This window comes from Camelus ferus, chromosome 3 (genome assembly GCF_009834535.1).
Source record: "Camelus ferus isolate YT-003-E chromosome 3, BCGSAC_Cfer_1.0, whole genome shotgun sequence".
NCBI classification, from domain to species: Eukaryota; Metazoa; Chordata; class Mammalia; order Artiodactyla; family Camelidae; genus Camelus; species Camelus ferus.
In genome coordinates, this window is record NC_045698.1 from 51,750,438 (window position 1) to 51,776,256 (window position 25,819).

A 25,819-nucleotide genomic window follows, 5' to 3' on the forward strand; every position below is an offset into this window, starting at 1 on the left:
AGATTTGCAGATACTAAATAATATATATATATATATATATATATAATAGATAAACAATAAGTTTATACTGTATAGCACAGGGAACTATATTCAATATCTTGTAGTATCTTATGGTTAAAAAGAATATGAAAATGAATATATGTATGTTCGTATATGACTGAAGTACTGTGCTGTACACCAGAAATTGACACAACATTGTAAACTGATTATACTTCAACAAAAGTATTTTAAAAAACTAAGGATATAAGTTCTCATCTAAAATGGGTCTTATGAGACAAATGTAATAAAACTGGAACACTACTGTGGCAGACCCTGTTGTTGCTTACTCAATATCTATTTTTTTCCTTCTTTCCTGACATCACCCTAATATTGTTCAGGTAGACAGTGCACCCAAATGCACACTGTATCTCTCAACCCCTTGAAGCTAGGAGTGATCAAGTGATCCAGTTATGACCAATGAAGCCTGAACAGAAGTGTGCTGGGGACTTCTGGGGTAAGTTTTGCTTTTCTGACATAGACATGGCTTCTCCTTCCACATCACTCCTTTTTTTCTTAATTTTTTTTGCCTGGAATGCAGATAGAATCCTGGAAGTAGGGCAGCCATCTTGTGACCCTGAGGATGACTGGCACATGCTAATGAGGGCAGCACATGAAACAAAAAGGTGGGCAGGCATTATATAGGAAGACACTCTGGAGCTACTCCAGCTGCTCTTAACTGCTGATCTTTTACCAGATTGACAAAGTACTATTACTAGGCAGCTTTAAACCACCTAATTACATGGGATCAGATGACATGATAGTTTAACGTAGGACAAGATTCTATTTGTTCTACATGTAACTGTAATGCATATACTTTTACTATATGTAATCTCATTTCACAGACTCCTAGAATCCAACTCGATCCATTTTCTAGGTAAGAGAAATGGACAGGTAGTCTAACCATTGTGTAATTCAAGTTTCCTTATGAAGTGAGAAAAATGGCACTTACCTTGCCAGCTAGTTTTAATGAGTAAATGAAACAACACAACTTAGTATAGTGCTTAATGCATAGTAGATACTCAAAACCTACATACATAATAGGGATATATCATAATTAATTTAAGCAATTCCCCATCAATTTGAATTTGCAAATGTTTCCTATTACAAACAATGCCTACTTAATACCCTTGGATAGATCTATTTCTTCAGCACAAGCCCCAGTATTTCCTCAAGCTTGATACGCTAAAAATGAAACAGCTAAGTTGAAGAGTATGAATACTTAGCATTTTGATAGATCTTGGCAAACTACCCTAAAACAGGGGGTGCCAACTTGAAGTCCCACAAACAATATACAAGAAAGAATACACGTTTTTCTGTATCTTCCTTGTCAGATATTAAAATTATCTAAAAATTTTGCAAATCTGATGGATGAAATGATTATTTCCCTGTCTACTATTGGTGTTGGATATATTATGGCTACTGGCCATTTACATTTTCTTTTCTTGTAAATAAACTATTCTTCTCAACCTTCCTCCACTTTTATATTAGAGTCCTTTTTATTGATTGCAAGAGTTCTTTATATATTCTAGTTACTAAACTTCTGTCTGCTAAATATGCTGTAATATTATCTCACCATCTCTTACCTGTTATGGTATCTATTTTTTCTTCTTTGTAGAGAAGTGCAAAATTTTTAATAGTCAAACCTGTCCATTTTTCTCTGTATCTTTCTGGATACTGTGTCTTGCTTTACTGTTACCCCCAAAGAGTATGAAAATATTTGTCTATATTATTTCTAAACACTTTCATATTTTATGATTAAATCATAAATCCATTTAGAATTTATTTTGGAATAATCTATGGGAGGAGGGTATGTTCCTCACACCATTTACTGAATGGTCTGTTCTTTCCCACTGATTTGAAATGTCACCTTTATGATAAACAAAATTTCTGAATTTCTAAATTGTTTTGTTTCACTGATTCCTGTGCCAATAGCCAATTACACTGAGTAAAAATACTCCTGTGACTTTAAAGAATATTTTGAAGTTATTACTAAAAAAGGCTTTTTTCATCCTCTTTTTCAGTTGAACTTTAGAAATCTGTCAAATTCCTTGAAAAGGTCTACTGGAATTTAGCCTAGAATCACACTGAATTCCAAGATTAATTTGAGGGACAGTACTATCTCCCATTTGGGAACAGAGTATACTTATTATTTTATTTATATCTTCTTTTTATGGCCCTCAGGAAAGTCTCAGGTTTTTAAACAATTTTCCATATAGGTATCATATATTTCTTGTTAATTTATTCCTTTTGTTGTTCTTGTAAATAGAATTTCATTCATAATATTTTATATAGAAATGTTAATGATTTTTATATAAGGATTTGTACCACCTTCCTAAACTCATTAGTTTGAATAAAAGATTTTCTGTTGATTCCAAGACACTGTGGATTGATAATTACACATTGAATAAATATGATAATTTTGCATCCTTCTTTCTAAAATTAGTACCTCTATTTTTACTTGTCTTTCTGAATTGGCTAGAACTTCCATTAAAATGTGAAATGGTAACAACAAAAATATAAAGTGAATCTGTTAGAACTACTAGAAGAAAGAAACATTTCTGTGATGGAAGACTTTAAGATCATGATTATAACTCAGATTTGAATAAATAAGTTCTAAAACAAACAAACAAAAATGTGAAATAGTGTTCAAATAGGGTAACTAGGTTTTCCTTTTCTCAAAGGAGAATGCTTCTAATATTCACGTGATGACGGGTAACTTATATGTCTGATAATACACACACATGTATATTTAATTTTTTATTCTTAATTTTTCTGTGCCATTCTCTTTTAGGTGGGGTTCTTATAAACAGTATATGTTGAATTGTGTTTTTACATGTTCAGTGTAAGCGGAATTTACCTTACTAACATGAATTCTGATAACCAGTAATTGTGGCCACCTTCCAGTCATCTTATTTTGTTTTCTATTTACCATGCTTTTTTCTTCTCCTGCTTTGTTAAACTGGTCAAGTTTCAAGCGTTCCTTTGCTTCTTCCCTCTAGTCATTTGGAGGTCATAATATATCATACTTTCTAATTCAGAGTTTAGCTTTAACATTTTGAACCGTACTTAAACTTCTTTTTGCCATCAGTCAATCCTCTTGTCAAACATGACAAGAACACCATCATTCCTCCTCACACATGTCCATGTTAAGATTTTGATTCCAGGTTATTAAAATTTACTTTTTACATTAGGTGTGGACAAGTGTTTTTACACACTGATGGACTTCACAGGTACAATTCTTTAATTTTTTGCTCTGTTTTTCTCCATCTCAGATTAAACTTTATTTTTAAAACTATAGTATATCTTTGAGTAATCCTTTTCAGAAAGGGCCTGTGGGTGGTAAATTGATGGAATCTCTGCTTGTGTGAAAAATGTCTATTTGGCTTCCTCAAAATTTTAAAGGTCATGTTCCTTGCCTTCTGGCCACCAGAACTGGTGACAGTATTGATGAGAAATCTGATTCCATTCACATTCTTGCTCATTTTTAGGTAAGCTGCTGTTTTTCTCTACTTTGGAAGATACTGGAGTGGTTATTTTCCTTACCAAAAATTCTATCCGGATGTGGTCTTTTTGATGGTCATTCATATTCATCCTGTTTGGCCTCTGATGGGTCCATTCGATCTGAAGGCTTACACTTTTCCTTTGCTTGGGAAAATTTTTTCCTATAATTTATTTCTTTAATTATTTCTTCTCTTCGTTCTCTCTTTTCTTTCCTTCTAGATCTCCCATTAGATAAATTGATTTTTTTAACTTTTCTTTCATATTGTCCATCTCTGCCTTTTTGCCCTCTATTCTAGTCAATTTCAGCGACTCCCTCTTATGGAACACTAAGTCAGTATTCAGCTCTGTCCAACCTATCATCCATCTACTGAACTTTTTTTTGGCATTAGGTTTTTAGACCTCCAAGAATACATTTAAAACTGTCTGATTATTCCATCTCGAAGTAAGCAATATATTATTGCTTTACAGATGTAGTATTCTCTTGAATCAGATATTAGTTGTAATTTATAGCTATCTCTTCTCTTTCTCAAATTGTTGCTCCCTTCATGATCAGTGAGTCTTTGTAGTCATTTTGAGCTTTCCCTTTCAAACTGATGCTTTCTGTCAAAAGTCTGGTCATCCTAAACTGTCCATTTTATTTATAACGAAGGGTTAGATTTAACTGATACACACAACAAGTTCTGCTCCCTATCAGCTATGAGACTTTAGACAGGTTTTATTCCTGTGCTTTAGTTTACTCACCTCTAAAATGGGATAATAATAGTACCCACCTCATAGGAATGTTTTGAGAATTAAGTAAATTACACACAATGCAAGTGTTTAGAACAGTGCCTGGCTCACAGCAATTGCTTGATACATGTTAGTGAGTAGTATTTCTATTGCTCTCCTCTCCCTGATGGGCTACCTGGAGCTTAAGTGGGTGAGACATGACTGGTTACACAGTCATGAAGCTGGAAGGCAGGCAGGCAATGGCCTTATCTTTCCACCAAAAGACATAAGACTGGCTTTAAACCTAGTAGACCACTTGAGAATATTACTCTCTCGGACAGAACTGCATTTCATCTCTTCTCTGACCATCTGGCCTCCTTCCTTCAAACTCACCTCTGCTGTTCCCTTAGGCCCCCACATTCTCATCAGAAGTCCTTACCAGACAAGTGCTTGTTCACTTTCTTCACAGGGAAATTCTTAGGTCTCTGACTAAACGCGTATGCTGCCTGTGGCCAGGGGCAAGGCTGGGGAGGTGGGGCTGGAAGAAGGCCTTTAATTCCCAGAGACTGTCTTACCCTGACTTTTCTTTGTACTTGTTCACTCAGTGTTTGATATTCTGCCAGATTTGTTCTTACCACTGTAGTAGTTTTCCCCCATGAGTGTTTTGCTCTGTGGTTTTTATTTTCTCTGTTATTGTTTATTTGTTCCCATTTGCTTTCTAACTGCCAATAATTCTTCACAATTTCTGGTCAGCTAATGGCACTCTTTCCCTTTTGGTGCTCATTCTCTATTAAAGAATGTATTTTCTGTCTTTTTAATGGATTTGGAGCAAAAAGAGGGGTGGATGCTAGTGCTTAGCCCTTCCACCTGAGCCAAGATGTACTATTTTTCATACTAGTTAATACATTAATATCTGCTAATTGCAAGGATGAGACCTATTTATGTACAGCATCTACTTTTAGAGAGAAACATTTATGTATATGATACACATTTTCAATCTCAATACATTTAATCAAGGACTTAATCGGATGACCATTTAAAATGCAAAGCAAAAAAAAGAGACATTAATACTTATCAAGTATCCATATAACTATATAGTTATATATAATAGTTTTATCTATCTATATATATGTATCATATAACTATAATGATACAGAAAATTCATCTAGAAGCTAAAGTAGGATCATTTTATTCTTGTCCCTTTTTTTTTTTAAATAAACAGAAGTATACCTGGAAGGCTCACAGTCCATGTTCTCAGCACTTCTGAAGGCTTCTTATCAAACATGCTCTTATTACCCATGATTTTATGTATTGATTTGTATTAATGTATTTTGAGGAAAAAATTCAATATCAGCCATTCTTGCTTTTTTTCCCTTCTTATTGAACTACTAAGACTAATACGGCACATCACTAAGCAAAAAGTGCTACTTACTATGCAAAAGGCACAGTCAGTGATTGGCATCTAAGACCAATTGATCTACCCATTACCACTATCTCCCTACCCCCACGAGCACTACTATGAAGCTATTGATTTCAACAGTGTCGATCGGTTTCCATTTTCTGATTTTGGGCAGGCCAATTAAGAAAGTGAGTAATTGTGATTACACTGCTTCAGGATCAATTACATTTGATGCAAGACAAAGTGTTCTTTTTGGAACACACACAAAAATAATTTTTGATCTAGTGTGCTTATGTGTTTAATAGAAATCTAAAATAAATTACTAATTTATGCCTTCACAACAGAAAAACATATTAATGCAAATACTTGTAATAGCTAAGGATATTTTCTATCTAAAATAAATTCATCATTTTCCTAAAATGTTTAAGAGAAATTGAGAAAAAATTATTCATATGCACTTTCCATAAAGTGCTAAAAATCAAACACTACCTAAATATTTACCCCTAAGGGATTTAGTTAATTGTGAAAGATGCATATCTTGTCTAAAGGACTAAAGAGAAAATCTTTGTAGTGAGAAAAATAAAACCCTACCTCATTACATATAAAGGGTTTTTGATATAAATTGAAAAGAAAAAATAATTTTTTTAGTTCTTACTTTCTCCGTAACTTAGTGCATAAGCTTTGTCATTGGGCTCACATTGTTGAAATCATTAAAATGAATGTACCTCTGGTGTTGGAGGCAAATCTATTTAGAGTGATGTTACTCATAGTCTTGTGCTCAGTAATATTGATCTGTGTTGTCTAATAGAAAAATAATAAACAATTACTAGGCAATGTTGGGAAAAGTAATCAGTTTTTATATATCACTAATATAGCAGACCTCCCAAAACATAAAGGTGATGATCTGCATAAAATCAATGTGTTATGCTACATTGCTTATACTCATCATTGCAGGTTCTCAGCAATAAATGGTTTAATATTAGGCCTGAATTACTGGTAAACTGAAAAGGCATATGAAAAAGAAAGGTTCACTATATTTAACCTATAAATTTACTTTAAAATGTCTATTTCCTAAACTTGGAGATTTTTATCATAACAAATTCTATTAGAAGCTAGCTAAAATTTAGATACATAAAATGTCTCAATTCTTTTTAAAATAAGAACAAAGCAACTGCAAATCAAAATAACAAATCATATTTTAGATTCATCAGAAATGTATAAAATATCATATAAAAACAGTAACAACGACAAAACCCAATCCTAGAAAACCTCTTTTGAATATTATTCACCTATGAAACCTCTGTCAACTAATACATGTTCTCTTTTGAATTTTATCAAAAGCAGTTTGTAAACTAAAAATAAAAAGGGAAAAATGTATGGGTTTTTGGTACTGACAGAATCAATAATTCTCCATTTAAGAGTCTCAAGACAACATATAAGATGTTTCAGAAGATATCTTCTCTAGGCTAGCCAATACTATTACTAAAGTTTTTGATTCCTCATGAATTTTCTCATAAATTTTCCAAAACCACAGAACTAAGACAAGCAAAAAAAATATTTAGCAGTAGCTTCTTTTTTTAACCAACAAACTATGAAGTTCAACCACATATGGCAGACAGTAATGACTAGCTGTGTAACAAATACTAAAAATACATATATTGTACACAATTTGTACAACTATTCCATAGCAGTCTAAACATTGCCCAAGAAAAGCACATTTGTGTCTGTTTTGTCTCTCGAAGAAAAAGCTGTTTAAAGCCTTGTTTTTGATCTGCTATCCTTTAAAGGTAATATGAAATACAGATGAACAATTGAACTTACCACAACTGGAAACTGGCAGTCTGAGTGGAATCACAAAAGTCAATACCCATTGAAACAGTAATGGATCCCTCAGGCTCAAGAGATTCTAGGAAATAAGATAATTTAGACATGAAAACACGGAGGATGTGAAAAACAGGCAAACCAAACATTGAAAATTTATGTAATGTTTGTAGTTTGGTTGAAATAGTCATATTTAATAGTCAAATTATTGTAAGAACAATTTTAAACTAAGAGTATTAAAGCAAATTATAAGGTAGAAGACTTGAAGAACACTTGAAGACTTTCTTTTTCATTTAATTCAACTTAATTCTGCATATACATCAATGAACATATTGTATCTATTTATTTCAGAAATATATCTCATCCTGAGAAATTTCATATTCCACAATATTGTGCTTACAGGCATTAAAAGGGAGAAGGTAGTAAATGTACTCCTGTTTGGAATAACTTTAATAGACTCTGAGTGCTTTTAAGAGATTATGTACACGAAACTATGGAATATTTAGTCTAGATATAAAAAATCAATTTTAAACGATGTTCTAAATTTCCACTGGAAAAAATTCAAAATTTAAAACATGCAAATTAAAGCAAAGCTGGTAGGAGAAATTAATTTGTTGTCCTCAGAATTAACCAAGACAACTAGCATTACAGGAACCAAAATGGTTAAGTCTAATTGCATTATTCAGTTACTCAAAGAAAATTCAGTAGCAGATTATCTTGCAAAAAACAAATAATAAAATGTCATTTTGTAGATTTGTAATTTCTAAAGCTTCATCTATCAACTAATCGAGTGTAGGAAATAACTGTTTCAACATACAATACTGGTGTTTTTCAGTTGAAATGATAAAACTCAAGACAAACAATAACACCATCTTATTCTGCTTATGGTTCCAAAGTCCAAGTGTAATGCTGTACATTAGAATAATGAGGGATCTCAAACATATACCTATTTAGTATAAATATTTATCTATATATATTCTATTTTAAAACAAAACCATTCACTTTTGGTTTCCCCTTTGCTTAAAGTCTTCGGTACAACTGGAGTTGTACTGTATAGCAGCTTTATATTTAGTTTTATCTCTTCTGCCTATGTATTATGATGTGGTTATATTTTAGCAAGCACACACTAATCCAGTAGACTGTGACTATCCTAGGGCTTGTTGGTTAAGTATGATTTGCCATTTAATGCTAACCATAACAGAAATGATGGTACAGGTAGGACAAAAGAATAATTCGATAAGTTTAAGATATTAAGAAGTATTTTTATGTCTCAAAGGCTCAATGAAGATTAGATATTACAAGAAGGTACTTGTCTGATGCTGATTTTAAAGTGTTACTGGTTTGCTTGCTTAGTTATTTAGTTGGTTTGCTGATTCCAGTTTGAATTTCATTTGTTTATAAACCTAATGTTTACCAAGGTGGTATGTAAGTACCAAAGACTTGCTACCTAATCTCTGGCAAATATGCTTTATTGTAAATAACTATGATAGTTTTCTTGCATTTCTCCTAAAGTTACACCTTATCATTCCACAGCTCTGTCAGTCTCGTTGCTCACGGCTATTCTTTAACGAATCCGTAACGCTTTCTTCTGTGCCGTAGATATACTGGGGTTTGGTCTTGTTTTGCCACACACTGGTGGCAAATGCTGTCATATCCAAAACATGCCAGTGTTCAGGATTGAGAGCTCTCTACATCGTGTGTCCTTGTATGTCATTTGACATAGTGACAGTTCTCAAGATGCCTTGTTGATAGCACTCTTTGACAGTTTGGTAACGCCCTCAGTCTTAAGATAACTGTGAGCTTGGTGTCATGCTAATTCTGGAGGACAGTTTGTGATCAGCGGCATGTTTGATTATATGATGCTTCAAGAACAAAGTGATCAGCACAAAACTATTCATATAACAGATTTTTATAATTTTTGAAGTGTTGGAAAGGAGAAGGCTGATCATTTCATCTGTAATTAAAAAGAAAACATGAGTAAAGATTGTATAGTACATGTAAGTTAACTTTGTGGTTCCGAACTTTTAAAATTGTGTACTTCTGTTAGTAAAATGTTTCCCTTCCTACCATGTACTTCCTACACGTACAGTGTGAGTGTCTCACTGTGCTAACGTACTACGTTTGTACTAAGACATTATGTACTACACCGGAAAGTTTACTCAGTCGGGTATCTGTATTTGGATACTGCTTCTGGATTACTGCTATTTACACGAGAGGGTGATAAAGAAATGGCTGAGAAACACTGGTTCTATTATATCACACCATTAATAATGAAAAATGAAATCACACAGGATGTCATTTACTTTGATGTGGGTCTCTAGGGAAAAGGGCACTTTAATCCTACTACTCTTGCAAGGAATCCAGTTTCATGCTAAAGGCAGGGCAAAATCCAGGTAAAAGTCATCTCATAGAGAAAAAGAGAACAAATCAGTAACAAATAAGAAACCTGCTGGACTCCTTAATATGCACATATGTGCTTATTAAATAAAACAAGTATCTTACTTCCCTTATTTCACAAAAACATTAAAATGCAGTATTTGTTCTCTGTTGCATTCTTAGGTCTTTTTGGAGGACTAGTTAAGGTTCATCACACTCTGTAACTCTACTGTTATCTGCTGATGAAAGAGACTAGGTGGTGTGACATACAAACATATACTGCAGGGAAAGAACTGTGTATTGAGGGTATTCAATAAATGCCAACAAAACGAAAGAAACATTACAGTCAAAACATCTGCCAAAGAAAAGAAAAGAAATGAAGAGGAAAAAAAAGAAGAGGAAAGGAAAGAAAAGAAAGCCGATTACAAGTACTGAGGCAATGGTATATATTCATATTTTATTTTGGTGTTAAGGCCATACTATGAAATTTATTATATTTATTTCTTCTATTCTACATAGGCCAACGAAAGGTCAACTCATCAACTCATTATGCCAGCTCAAAGAAATGTTAATACTGTTCTACTGTTTTAACCTTTGGATAACATTTTCAACCTTCAGACAATTCATATATCAGCTGCTTGACACTTTTTAAACTAAACTAATTTTTTAACTAGGTTAAAAAAAAAGCTGGATTTCAAGCAATAAAAAAGAACACAAATTGGGATATTCTTTAATACCTTAGCAATATATTAACTTCACAAAATAATTAAATAAAAATCAGGACACTCTGTATTCTTTAAATGGCATCTTAATTACCAAATCATTTTTATAAAGTGTATTAAGTGGTTTCTGAAATCAATTTACTTTACTTCTCTCTACTTTGGTTGCTTATAAAAGTCTACCATATTTCATCTATTAGGAATTGTTTTATTCCTTCGTGGAAAATATAATGCAAAGAATGACTTCCTTTACTGAATGACTCATGAAAACCTTGGGAAAGAATTCAACAGTGTCAAAGAGCTCAGATAAAGATAAAGAAAAACAGAAGTTATATAGTAGGAAATAATGAGTAAAGAAGGCACAGTTACCTGGTCAAAAGGCTTTGCTCACCTAAACTATTATAAAAAGGGACTACCTGGAGCTTTCTGATTGTAACATTTCAAGGATTCAATGACAGAAACCTTATATCACTTTTAATCGACATTTTGCCTGAAGCTTAGGACTGCCTCCACTTACACAAAACAGAAAGAACAGAGATAGACGGTCTAATTATTTCACTACTTTAAACTCAAGGTAAGCCATACTATTGTTACACTTAATGTTTTAAAGGTGTATTTTTGGTAAACACTTAAAACATGGAAGGGGATGACAGCTGGTGAGCCAGTGTGATGTGATGGGCACTGAGGTGGCCTGGAAAGCACCTGGAAAGCTGTGCTGCATGTAGGAATAAAGCACCTGGGTCACTGTAACCTTGTGCTTTATACATGAAGTGAGATTTCTGGATTTGTCCTTTAATGTCAAAAAATAATAATAATTTTTAAATGGTGGCAACAGATTAAAAAATATGATGTGTGAAAATACCAGCAACATTCTGTGGGCTCTTCTGCCTTTGATGTATGGAAAGGGAGACAAGCAGAATAGTATACACCCTCTCAGTCCCACTCCCTTCACTTGTCAGTCTACGGAATGTGATGGGAACAGGGAAGGAGAGAGATGGGAGGTGCTGTAGTCAAAAGGCAGACTAAAATCATGCAGGACACGAAGCTGAGCAGGAAGGGAGGCAGGGGGAAGGTGATGCGGAGAGGAGAACATGGAGGCAGTTTTGATTCTCCAGACCCATTCTTTCATCAGCACTGGTATTATCATTGCTTGCACCTGATTTGTTAAGGGCAAAGCAATATATTTACCTTGTATGATAAATTCGGTTTAAAAAGGAAAAACTCATATAAACTGAGTTTGCTAATAGCCGATATTCTACTTTACTTTTATTTCTTTATTTACTTTGGTTCTACTTTACTTTTAAAATGAACACATTTAATTATCAAATATAGTTAAAGTTTTAAGTGAGAATTAATATTTACCTATTGGATTAAAAACATGCATTTGCATGCCCGTTGGAAGTTTTTTTTCCCCTATGTGGATATTTTCTATCTTTTGATCAGTGGTATTATTCAATGTTATTTGCACGGAGACCATCTTATCACCAAAAATGCAAGGCTGTCTTGGAAAGAAATAATGAGCAGCTAGTCCTTTTCCACTCATCCGATGAAGCAGCACGTGAGTTTTCACTGGTACAAAGACAGGAGTACTGACCTATTGCACATTGGAACAAGAAAAAGAAAAATGAATTAGTGAATAGTTATTAATTCTCTTAAAAATATGTAAAAATTCATACCATTTAACTCCTTTTTTCCCTAAAGTATTTTATAAACCACAATCACATATATTAGTAGCATATCATACACATAAATATGAAGTCAGAAATCATATAAAAATGAAAGTAAAAGTCTTTGAAACGGTATTAAAGTTCTGTACTCGGCAGGCATATATCAAAATATTTTGATAATCTAATAAGAGAATAATCTCACTTATATAAATATATTCATTTTTTAAAAGAGGTTATAAACTTTTTTGTTTTCTTCCCAGGTACACTATATTTGGACATTTTGCCAATTTTCTTATTAATTATAATTTGTCCATTGATTATCTTGGGCTTTCAAACTGTAAGATAGTATCATCTGCCGATAACGAACATCTTATACCTTCATTTCCAGTCCTGACTCCTTTAACTTTTTTTACCTTGTATTTCTTTCACTTTAACTTTCCTTTTTAAAGGTGGTTTCTTCCTTTGCTTTAATGAGTAAAAACATCTTCTCTACTTTGAGATCAGGATAACTATTCACTTACATTTTCTTCTAGAGCTTTCATGGTTCTGATTTTTTTAATTCGTGAGGAACTGATTTAAGAACATTGACTCTATATTTAATTATTTTTCTCCGAATACTTATCAAATTGTCTGACTTAATAATTAGATTTTCCTCAATGATTTGTAAATGCACACATTCCAATTATTTATGTACCTGGAGATATTTTGGAATCTTGATTGAGCTGTTAAACCAATACCACATTGTTTCATTTCTTACAGCCCTGCAGTATGATTTGACTGTTTGGTAAAACAAAGCGTCCCATCCCTCATTCCTCCACCACCCCCTGACCTCTCAAAATTTTCCTGGTTAACCATCTGTTTATCCTTCCACTGAGTTTTAGACTCATTGTTAAATTCAATTGTAAGTGGAGTCAGAGGCAGCATATTAAGTAGAGAAACACAGTCTGTTCTAAAATCATATGGTGGCTATCTTTCCATTCAAAGTCCTGCATGTGGCTTGACCTGCCATGTGCAAGCTTCAAAAGAAAAAAAACATCAATTTATAATTAAATAGGCCTAATCAAGATTTTTTCCTCACAAGTGCCCTATCTCCAACTAGGTTTTCTATTATAATTGTGAGAGTACATATTAACCTATCAACATGTTCACTATGCCTCTGACACCTGATGATGTGAAAAACTTAATATTGGTAATTTAAGACTCATTAACAAAAGTCCCAGAGTTAAATATCATATATACAAAATGATAAACCTAGAGAGAGGCAAGTGTGGAGTTCCATGAGAAAAGCAGAGAGCAGGTGTCTGGACTGCAAGCAGCCAGGAATTAGCACTCGAAACATCACAGAAGGTTCTCAGAAGGTATGCCTGACGTCATTTAAGAGCAATCAACATGTCTTGGTTTATTGATTCTGTCAATCCAATCCCGAGACACGTGGTCCAAATATTTGGTTTTTCCTACTTTGCCTTAAAAGTCTGTACCTTTATTACAATAGTTAAAATGATGCTAAGGGATGTGCAAAGGAAGAAAAACAGGTAACTCCACTCAGTCTTTCCACACTCAGCCAAGTTCAAGGAGCACTCTCTAATGAAGTCAGTATCTAAAAAAGGTCCTCACTGACAATCCTCAAAGCTTATCTATGATAATGCACAGAGGTTAATGTTTTCTTCCATGATAAACAGGTCATAAATGGCACATTGTGGTAATAACATATGCTTTTTTTAACTACAGAAAGAAGCTGACTGAAAATGTTTGATTTTTTTTTTCACCTATTTTCTAAGTTCATACAAGTCATATTTAGTGAACTTCCTCCAATATCTAAACTACACTGGTGACATTTTGTTCAATAAAACCAGTAGGTTCCATAAATCATTTAACAATTTCCATATGTAATATAATTAATTCTGACAAGAAAGTGAGATTTTAGTTCAACATTTTGTACATCAGATTAGTTACCTATATTCCAGAAACACATATATGATCTGTGGCTGCTAATTTTCTAAGATGCTAAATACTGTAAATGGCTTCTCTGCTTTCACATTTTATAAATAACAATAATTTTATTAAATGTTAAAAAAAAAACAGGTAAAAGGTAAATTAATTATAGAATGGCCTAGATTTGGGCTGTGAAAATGAGGATTTGAGTTAAGAAAAAAGGTAGATACTGAACAAGTTTGAACAAAACACATCATCTTGGGAAGGGGTCAGCAAACCATAGCCCACAATGCAAATTTGATCTGCTGTCTGTTTTATAAAATTTTATTGAAACACAGTCATTGTCATTCATTGATATTTTGTGGATGGTTGCTTTCTTGTTCTACAGTGGAAGAGCTGAGTAGTTCCAATGCCTAACATATTTGTTATCTGGACCCTTTACAGAAAATGTTTGCTGAACCTTGATCTAAGGGCACAAGTGCTATATCCTTCTTTCTCCCCTCCCCTTCTCTTGCTGGGGAACAGGTCTCTACAGATCTCTCACATTTCTGCACATCTTCTGAGCAAAGGCATTAACAACTTTGCTCTTGAAAATCTCTTCAAGGATGTAGAGAGCAAACAGTCTTTGGAAACAGGTGAGTGCCTCTCTCCTGGCAGAATGGTTGGACAGGTTTGCCAAAAGACCCTTATAAAAGATTGGGATCTTCCATGCTAAGGACCCGCTCCTCTAAAGCAACACACTGCATGTGCAGTCATTACCTGGCCTTCATCATGTCACCCTGGGAAAACTGGGGCTCAGAGAAGTGGTGCGAATGACATTACTCTGGCTACCGTTATTGCTGTAATAAACCGTCCTTTGTCTTTGACACAGGAGTCTTGTGTCCATGAAACTGTCTCAGGCTGACATGTTAGACTGCAAGTCAGTTAACATCTCATTCCCTTCATAGTTCTTAACACCCATTTTTTAGGTCACTCAACAATTCCCACATCCACTTACTCCAAATAGCTAAATTAACACTTAGTAGGACTATCATATAGCTGTGCAGTGGCAACTGAGCTAAAAATCCAGCTTACATTCAGGGGTGCCTTTTTGGAATCTGTATAATGGCACCACCTGGGCTAGTGCACTTTGCTAATGAGAATACTACTTTACATGGTAGCAGCTACTTTTTTCTTTTTAATTTAAAGTTGATGTTATAACCTAGTTAACTGTTTCTATGAGTTTATGATTTATCATCATGTGTTCTGACAGGTGACAACAAAGTAAGTTTTATAACACTGAGGAGTAAGAATTCAGTGTTTCAGGGTTGCCTTTAACTGGTTCAAGACTAAGTGCTGATCTTTTGAAGGAGCGAGTTTCTCCCCAGTGTTTCACCCTGCAGTGGATAGGTATGAGACTGTCTGCTCAAGACATCCTACCATCTTCTGGGAACCTTCACACATTCAGTTCTTGATGGAGCTGGCAGGATTCTCATGCCACCTCATGACCTGGCCATAGTTACCTGGTTCAGGAATGGACACCCAGCCCAATGAGTCCCTTTCCTAGGATATCTGGATTTGGGACTTGGGAAGTTGAGCTAGTCTCTCTCAAGTGGCTAAAATTCTGAGATTCAAAACCTGGGGGGAGGGTATAGCCCAAGTAGTAGATCTCATGCTTAACATGCAAGATGTTCTGGGTTCAATCCCCACCACCTCCATTTAAAAAATAGTTAAATAAATAAACCTAATCACCAGCCCCGCAACCTCTAATGTCTGTGGCCACATTTCTCGACCAACTGCTCAGCAAGAAATAAAGCAAAGCACAGGTGAGACACAGAGAGTCCTGTCAGTATCTTTGGTTTGGACGGTTCTTGAAGCTGACACATTCCTACCATTCCTGAAGCTTGGTTTTCTGTGAAATACTCTAACATTCCCTCCTGAAACTTCCCTTTTTTTTTTTTTTGCTTAAGCTAATTCAGATTGGGTTTCTACCATTTAACTTCCCCACTCAAATACTGATCAGGATTAGTCAGATTTCAGGACACTAATGGGAAGAATTGAGGAATAAAGTCGCAATGGGACAATGTGCTTTCTCACTCCTTTTCTTAAAGCCTTAGTAGACATGTAAAGGTGAGACTCAGGGATGGCCTCTGATTAGATTGAACCTACCAATTCTATAGGTCAAAAGAGATGAACTAGAGCAAAGGAAATAAAAGTAAAAATAAACAAATGGGACCTAATTAAACTTAAAAGAATTTCCACAGCAAAGGAAACCATCGACAAAATGAAAGAAAACCTACTGAATGGGAAAAATATTTGCAAATGACATGACCAATAAGAGTTTAACATCCAAAATATATAAACAGCTCATACAACTCAACATCAAAAACAAAAACAAAAACAACCCCCCCAAACCAAAAACCCAAACAACCCAATTAAAAAATGGGCAGAAGATCTGAATAGACATTTTTTCAAAGAAGACATACAGATGGCTAACAGGCACATGAAAAGATGTTCAACATCATTAATTATCAACAAAATGCAAATTAAAACCACAATGAGGTATCATCTCACACCGGTCAGAATGGCTATCATCAAAAAACCCATAGATAACAACTACTGAGGATGTGGAGAAAAGGGAACCCTTGTATGCTGTTGGTGGGAATGTAAATTGGTGCAGCCACTGTGGAATACAGTATAATGTTTCTCAAAAAACTAAAAATAGAACTATCATATCGCCCAGCAATTCCACTCTGGGTATATATATCCAAAAAACTCAAAACACTAGTTCAAAAAAATATATACACTTCAATGTTCATAGCAGCATTATTTATAACTGCCAAGATATGGAAGCAACCTAAGTGTCCATCAACAGATGAATGGATAAGGAAGACGTGATATATGTACATAATGGAATATTACTTAGCCATAAAATGAATGAAATTTTGCTATTTGCAACAACATGGATGGACTTGGAGGGTATCATGCTACGTGAACTAAGTCAGACAGAGAAAGACAAATACTGCATGATATCACTTATATGTAGAATCTAAAAAATAAACTAGTGAGTATTACAAAAGAAGCAGACTCACAGAGAGAACAAACAAATGGTTAGTAAGTGGTTAGTAACTAGTAAGGAGAGGGAAGGGTGAAGGGGAAAGATGGGGGTAGGGGATTATTAAGAAGTAGAAACGACTATGTGTGAAATAAATAAGCTACAAGGATATACTGTATAACACAGGCAATATAGCCAACATTTTACAGTAACTATAAATGGAGTATAACCATTAAAAATTATGAATCACTATGTTGCTGATCTGAAACATGTAATACTGTACATCAATTATACCTCAAAAAATAGAATAAAGAGAGGGAAAAGAAAAAGAGTGGAATAAGCAATTCTTACGGTTCAGCCTAAGAGTTTGCTTTGGTTCAAGGCTACTTAGTCCTACTTGCCTTGATGTGGCCATGCTGCTCACCGGAGTCCTATATTGAGGTTAGAGAGTAAAACTGCTAATAATAAAGTGTCACTCTGCCTGCCTTTGTTCTCTGACTTCTGTATCTCTCATGGGTATCTTGGGGACAAAGGTGATCTTGTCTGAGAATTAGGTATTCCAGAGCTCCCTGTCCAGTAAGATCACCACTATTTCAAATACAAAGTAACTACCAATCATTAACTTATTAATTCACTCTCTCAAACTAACATTTATGAGTTAGCTGTGCCAACCACTGTATTAAGGACTGTGATTCAGAGACAAAAACAGGACCCTGTTCCTCAAAGAGTTTACTGTTTAGCTGGGGAGAACTAAGGAAATCAGCCAGTGTGATAAAGGCCAGGACAGAGACTGGCTTAGGAGACCAAGAGGACACAAAAGTCCCAGCTGGCACCTGAGGGGGAGGCCAGGGGAGGAACCCACAGTCACCTGAGTGAACTCAGTAAAATCTGACCACTTCCCATTGCCTCTAGTGTTACATCCTGGTCTGAGCATGCCCATCTCCCATCTGGATTATTCCTCCAGCCTTCTAACTGGTCTCCTTGCTTCTACTCCTGCACCCTACGGAGCACACACTGAACACAGCAGCCAGCATGTAGCAGTCAGTTCAAGTTACATCACGTCACTCGGTTCAAAACCCTCCAATGGCTCCCAATTCCACGGAGTAAAAGCTGAAACTACTTATAAAGGCCTCTAAGGCCCCATATGGCCTGGCCCTGTCATGTTTTTTTGGCTTCATTTCCTATTACTTTTGAACCCATGACTCACTCCACCCCAGGCCCCCCACCATCCTTGCTGCTCCTTGTACACACCAGCAAACCTCCCACCCAGGCCCTCGGCCCAGGTTCCCTCTTCCTGGAATGCACTTTCTCCAAATGCACGGCTCTCCGCTCAATGTTACTTTCTTAATGAGGTTTAACCTATTTGCATCTTTTCCTTCCGATTTCCCTTTTCCTTTTTCCATAGCTACTTAATACCTTCTCTAACACAACATATATAATTTGCTTGTTTATTAGGTTTATTATCTGTCTCTCCAATTATTTCCCACTTTTATGTTCAATTTACAAAACACAACTTCACCCATTTTCAGAATTCAAAGCATAGTTTTACTATTTTAAATGATTATAGAGATTTGCAGATAATGTACCACTAGTGTTGGTCATAATTATACTTTATTGGATGCTGAGTGCTCAATTACAACACTTTTCCTAAAAATATTAGTCTTACAAGGAGCATCCTGTGGCGATAAGGGGAGGTTATCAATATTAATATTTATTGGTTTTAGAAGATGACTTGACTAGAAATTTTCTATTACATAGCATTTTACACAAATGAAAAAATACCACATTTCTTAAAGGCACACATAAAGAACAACTTAATAAGTGGAAGGACTTCTATGATACAAACACTAATTCTTAAAATATCTAGTTTTAGGTAAAAGCATTATTTCCCATTAAATATTAAAATTTGTATAAACAGGATAGTATGAAAGGCAATATTCAAAAACATTAGTCTTGATTTAATTATTTACCTACTTATGTTCAAAGAATTAAAAATCTAGCTGCATTATAAACAAATGACATGCGTTATCCTCACTACGATTCCTGAGGAGGTAATTAGTTCACGAACTGCAATAACTCTAAAATAAAAAGCCTCCTCCTAGAGTTAACAGAACAAAAAGCGTCAAGTAACAATGAGATAACCCTCTACAAATCTTTACACAGCATATGTTTAAATAATAAAAGCTGTTTGTGTACCTTTAGATGGTTTATGAAAATAACCAATCAATTCTGCAGACACAACATTATTTCTAAAGGAAATCTATGTGACTCATGATGCCTGTAGATACACAGAGACAAACCACACATATTTTATCAGTTTATTACAGTAAGCAAATAAGCGTGGAATGAGAGTGCACATAACTGTCTACTTAGCGCTTACTGAAACATTTATAAGAGCTGTTATCTCCCTAATAACAGACAGACAGCGTGCAATTTTAGAGAGGAGAAAAGCTTCATATTTTTTAACACTTCACTAAAAAGTAACTGAAGAGTGTAAAATGAAAAATACTCTGTGCAGTTAGCTGGTAATGGACCATATTATCAACTCAAGTTAGATTTATAGGATACAAACTAGTCACTAATAGTTATTTTATGACATAGCATGTCTGCTTTTTTTTGAGATTATTAAGATTAAAGTTGTAAAACTTCTTTTAAACATAGCTGTTCAGAATGATTGAATTATAAAATTTAAATGAGAATTGAAAAATAAAACATGGAGTATCAAGTAAGGGCCTAAGAATCAACCTTGTTCAACATGTGCGCTCCTATTTCAGAGATGACACTTGCATGTAAAGCTTTATGGAAACAATGTTTTCCAGTCTTTTCTGCTTTAATCCACATTTAGCTGCTTAATCATTTTTAACTATTATTCAATCTATTCTGGTTTTGGACTTCAAAAACACGAGGTTCTGCAGTATATAAACTGCTCTCTTTGTATCCAGTTGTGTTTGTCTTCTTTTACAGCACTTATCTATTTAGATACACGATCTATAAAAATGACCAGAAAATAGCCATAAACAGAGATACAGTTTCAGCTTGAACACTAGCACCTTTTAAACCAGTGTATAACTCAGCTGAGAAGAACTATAATGCAGAAAGCTACTGTACTGTCTTATTTACCCAGTAAACTGTAGAAAGTGAACCTATTTTACCTTTTGTCCATAGTATTGAGTCTAGTACTGGGTATAGGATTTTAAAAAAGCAAAGGGCAAATGTGCTTAACTGTTAGCTAGAACTATAAACACAGACTCAAAGAAATATATTTTAGTCTTCCATCATATGTTACTTTAAATAAAAGGTTTATAATTCTAAGGATAACATTTCCTCCTTATATATCTTCATTCAGGTATTCTAGAAAGTAATGGTCAATTCCTCATATTTTATTTTAGTAATCAGTATATACTACGAAAAACACGAGACTCTTTTCACCTCTTATTTTGGTAATAATCAATATATAGTATTAAGTATATTTGCAGAAAGATCTGAGTATGTTATCAACAGTTAATGAGACTCTTATTTCATTCATGGTGTTAAGCAGGTGCCAGCAAACTCCATCTGTGGACCAAATCCAGTCCACTGCCTGTTTTTGCACAGTCTGCGAGCTAAGAATAGTTTTTACATTTTTTAAATGGTTGGAAAAAAAAAAAGGAAAAACATTTTTGTGACACTAAAATTATATGAAATTCTAATTCAATGTCCACAAATAGAGGTTTACTGGTGCACACGCACCTTATTCACTGCTATACTGCCTCTGGCTGCTTGACTACATTGGCAGAGCTGAGTGGCTGTGGTCTGCAAAGCTGAAAATATTTACTACTTGGCCCTTTATGAAAAGTTTGCTGACCCCTGTATAGGATGTATTCAATTTCCATTGATGCTGAGATGAGGAGGAAATTACTTTATAATAACATCCTGTTCTTTCCCCTCCCCAAAGGTAAATCTATAAGCCTCCCTGTCAATACATTACTTTTTACAAATCTGAAAACCACAGTGATGTTTATACCCTTTTATTTACCACTTTTATGGAAAAAATAGTTCCAGAACTATGGATACAGATATGCTATACTATTCTTAGATAACTTCTACTATTCTTTTTTATATTTCTTTTCTGACTTTTGGTTTAAGAGTGCTAATAATAACAAAACAATCTGGTTTCCAAAGTGTTTAGCAGAAAGGTTCCCATAACTGCTTACAACGAATTTCATCAGAACCAGAACATTTCACATAAGCACAAACCAGTTACGTGTTGTGTTATTTGATAGATGTTATAGTCACTTGATCTTAGTAGTTCTACTGCTTTCTCACTGATAATATCAATGACATAACATTAAAAAGAAAATGTTAGTGTTCTCTTCCACTGCATCCAAGCCCAGAATCTTGGCATTATCTTTTTTTTTGATGGGGGTAGGAGGCAATTAGGTTTATATATTTATTTTTAGAGGAGGTGCTGGGGATTGAACCCAGAACCTCGTGCATGCTAAGCATGTGCTCTACACTTTGAGCTATACTCTTCCCCCTTGGCATTATCTTTGACATCCTTATTTCTCTCCAACAATTACTTGAGAAGTTTGATGTCTCTTGTATTCATTTTCTTCTGTTCTGTCATCTACCACAAGTTTAGTTCAGGTGATCAATGAGACTTAAAACATTTAAAATTTTTTAAAGTTTAAAACTGCAAAAGAACTGCATGTTTATCGAAAACAATTTCAAACAGTATAGAAATATAAGTAAAATCCCCTGTTTCAACCATAATTAACAATTTGGTGTCCCTTCCAATCTCTTCCTCCTCTCTTCCTTCTGCTTGCCCATTCAAATCAGCTTCCCTGTCTTTAGATTCCATCCACTCCAATCCATACCACAAGATCCTGTAAAAACAATTCTCTTAAAGTATAATGCCATTATATGCTCAGAAAGGCATGGTGGAAAGTGTTGGGCTTTGAAGCCAGACCGAAGAGCTGAAACTCTGGTTCTGCAACTTACTAACCCTATGGCACTAAATAAGTTATACTCTAGGGACCTCAATTTTCACATCTATGAAATGGGAAAACCGTCACCTATCTTTTGGGGTTGTTGTAAATCTAGGCTAAACATAAAAGAAAATCTGGAGTGAAGGGCGTGAGGAATTAGACAGGCACAAGTAAGGGAGGAAGAAATGATTTCAGAGTTGAAATAAAAGAGTGTGTGGCTGAAATTTAGTACAGGTCAAAGTTACCTGAACTGAACAGCTCAAGAGTCTGTGAGGTTACATATTACACAGGTCGCTAATATGCACAGGGAGATCTCCCAGGATGACAGTGGGTTAAAGAGATTATGTGGAAGATGCCAAGATCTTCACTGAATGTGGGTAAGTGATTAAGAGGTCCAAGATGAGAATGACAAGGAAAGGAGGAGTGTATAGCAAGATGGAATGGGCTTCATAAGAGGAAGGAGTGTGAGGACGAAAAGGGAATGGCCTAGATGCAACATTTGGAAGCTCACACAAGCCATCTTGCTGGTAATAATAATTTAGTCAAAGATAGAATTCCAGAGCATTCTGAATGAGGTCAAGCTGAGCATATCTCCTAGAAGACAGCAAAATCCAAAGGGAGATTTTCAGAGAAAAGCCAGGCTATATAATAGTACTTAGTAAAAGGATGTGAGGGAAATTGGTAGCCGTTCCACACATTTCACAGATGGGGCCACGGCATCTAAAATCCGGCCAAGCTGCTCGCACTCAAATGAGCTGTAACTTAGGGGACAGAGGGATGTGGTTCTCATCTAGATAAAGTCCTAGAGGAAGGAAAAGAAGTATGTCTCAGTTGACATACAAATTGGAAAGGCAGTTTTATTACCACTATTTTAATTTTAAGTAACAGCTCTCTCCAGGGATCCTTTCTTTGAATCTGACAAAGAAGAAAGGGATTCTTTTTCCATCATAGGTGCCAGCCAAACCAACTGGAAGTTGTTGAGGAATTCCCGAAAGAGGACCAGTTTGGGGAAATGGGTCCTCTGAGAGCACAGAGGTCGCACACATAAACACACATATATTTATATATGTGTTTTTCCAATCTGTACATAAAAACCTTGAGTTCTTCAGTGCAGAGGCAGGGTTGGGGAGAAGACCATGATTTACCACACAGGAACCTTTAGGTCTTTGGAGCCCATGCCTATGGTAGCAAAGCCTCTGATAACCCAGCTTTCTTTTCAGTCAAGTCACCTGAGTATAAATTTTTCTGGATCAAGACCTAGGTTTAGGGTCTAGGTGCTTGTACCCTGTACTGGTCCACATGTTCTCAGGCTCTTTCTATGTTCGTCATATGAAACATTTCTCTTCAGAAGCAAGAAAGGCTATGGCTTCCTGTCAGACAGAGTTAATGTTGGCAGTGGTAAGAGAGAAAACACTAAACTTTAAGTTAGAAGATCTTCAAGTTATTGATGAGAAGAAAATCATTTAACTTCTCTGAGCTTGAATTTGTAAAATAAAGGGTAATACTATCTAATTTATAGGATTATTTTGTAAGGAATCAGCCTGCATATGAAAGTGTTTTGTAGATGAAAGTACTCTTCTTTAATTATCATAAAGACCATGTTTACTAGCACAAGGGAAAAACAGTGGCAGAACCAAGACTAGAATTTTAACATTTTTAAGTGTCATTTCTGTCAAGTAGCAATCTCTAATTCCTTTTTCAATGAACAAAAAAGTATTCCTTATGATGAAGGAAAAGAAAGGTCAGTCAGGCAAGCAGGTGAGGAGATTTTTTTCCCTCTCCTTCAGAGAATTACAGGCAGTGGGAAGAACAAGCATTTATTATTTTTTTCAAAGATTAATAAGTGAGGAAATTTTTTAATATGATCTTAATTATGAATCAGTATCCTTAGTCAACAGAATAACTTTCCAAATCAAATCAATAAAATGAGATTAGATCTTTAAGATATCAGTAATTTAATAAACTAGAAATCTGAAAGTGGATTTCAAGTGATAATTTCATAAACACACATCATTTATGATGCGATGAGGAATCTCAAGGTAAGTCTGAACGCCATAATGTCATAGGAAGACTACAGGGATTTTATACTTACTTCATCAGGATTACAGTATTAATAAGACTTCTACCTTCAGTACTGAAACTACAGAATCCCACTTTTATACTAATTATAAGGAATTAACGCTTGGTGTTTGGACATGCTGAAGAGAACAAGGAAGAATAGCACTAAAATTTTTTTTTAAAGTAACAAAGGTAAAGGGGCAGCCAGATGGGGTGCAGACCATGTCAGGAGCCCTGGGTTATGGTGTCAACTCAGCCATATATTAGTAGGGAGAACTCATCTAAACTACAACCTCACTTAGCTTCCTTTTTTGTCTTCTGCAAAATGGGGCTAATTATACACATTCTGTCTGTTTCACTGAGTTGTTTTGAGGATAAAATGAGACTGTATATGTGAAATTGATTTTTCAACTGTTCAATAAACGCCACTATTGGGATTATTAGTAAATTGTGTTTTCAGTCAATGTCAAAATGCCAACCTGTCAGATAACATAGGGTCCTGAGGTTAAAAGTACATATCAAAAAGCTGAATCACCATTGGAGAAGGGCTTTTAAAACAATATTGCTGTATTTACTGATAGTACCATCCAAAGGCCTTTAAAAAAGTAATCCCTTCCCCCATGTCCTTTTTTTTTTCTCTCTGATAGTTGTGGGTGAAGAGGACTGTTTTCTAAAAGGTTTCTAAATGATGTTGATGTTAAAAAATATAGTATCACCATTTAACAGCCTTTTAAAGAGCAGTCTCTAGCATGGTCTTTGTTAACCACTGAGGGAGGAAGGGACTATTTTTTCAAAGGCTTTTAGAGGATGTTGTTAAAAGAATATATAGTGACATCATTTAAAAGCCTTTTAAATAATAGTTCTCCTTCCTTTCCAATTGTAATGTCCTTGGCTTTCATTTATTTTGTACTACAAGCCGAAAATGGACATGCCAACATATTATTGGCTATGGCAGGCATTTGTTGGATGGAGAATGATGCATTGCTTTAAAAAAAAGGTTGATGTCCAGAAATAAATCCAACTCTTCAAGAACATGGGACCAGTTCTATTGCCCACCCACCTTCTTATTGAGTTGTGGTACTCCTTGCTTGTTTCCTCTAAGAGTTTACTGAAGAAGATACCATGCAAACAGGAAAGGAGTCATAACTAAGTCATTCCAAGATTTCCAGCGCATTAATGTAATCCTACCACCCACTGCTACTTGAGTTAACTCTCCATCCAACTTACGGCAAAATCGAACATTAACTCCTATTCTGCTGTTCTACTAAATTATTTCTGCCCACTGTTCCTCTAATTTTAGACTCTGCTCCACTAGGAGACAGCAGTGGATGCTTAGGGTTCCTCTCCATACTTAGCTCCCAGGGAAAGGATCCTAAAATTAAGTCAACAATTTCTTTCAAAGCACAAAGTCCGATAGCCAGCAAGCTTTGATATAGGTTAGCTTTGATTATCTTTCACAAAACATACTGAAGAAAAAAGAATTAGCCTCAGGGGTACAATCATACAATAGGAAACAATTTTCCATTTCCTTTTGTGTTAGGTCTTTTCAAAACAGTGTCATTTCATTTCAAGAACAGGAATTCCTAGATCTACAACAC

The 25,819-nt window shown here is 35.0% G+C and overlaps 1 protein-coding gene across 1 annotated transcript in view; it reads right to left on the reverse strand.

The window, feature by feature from the left end:
• AP3B1 (adaptor related protein complex 3 subunit beta 1) overlaps positions 1-25,819 on the reverse strand; it is a 220,474-nt gene that overhangs the window by 21,586 nt on the left and 173,069 nt on the right. Inside the window, exons 23-24 of the mRNA XM_006186723.2 lie at positions 11,926-12,157; positions 7,469-7,553 (exon numbers count right to left, since the gene is read on the reverse strand). Coding sequence (XP_006186785.1) covers positions 7,469-7,553; positions 11,926-12,157 — 317 coding nt within the window. The remainder of the gene's footprint in view (positions 1-7,468; positions 7,554-11,925; positions 12,158-25,819) is intronic.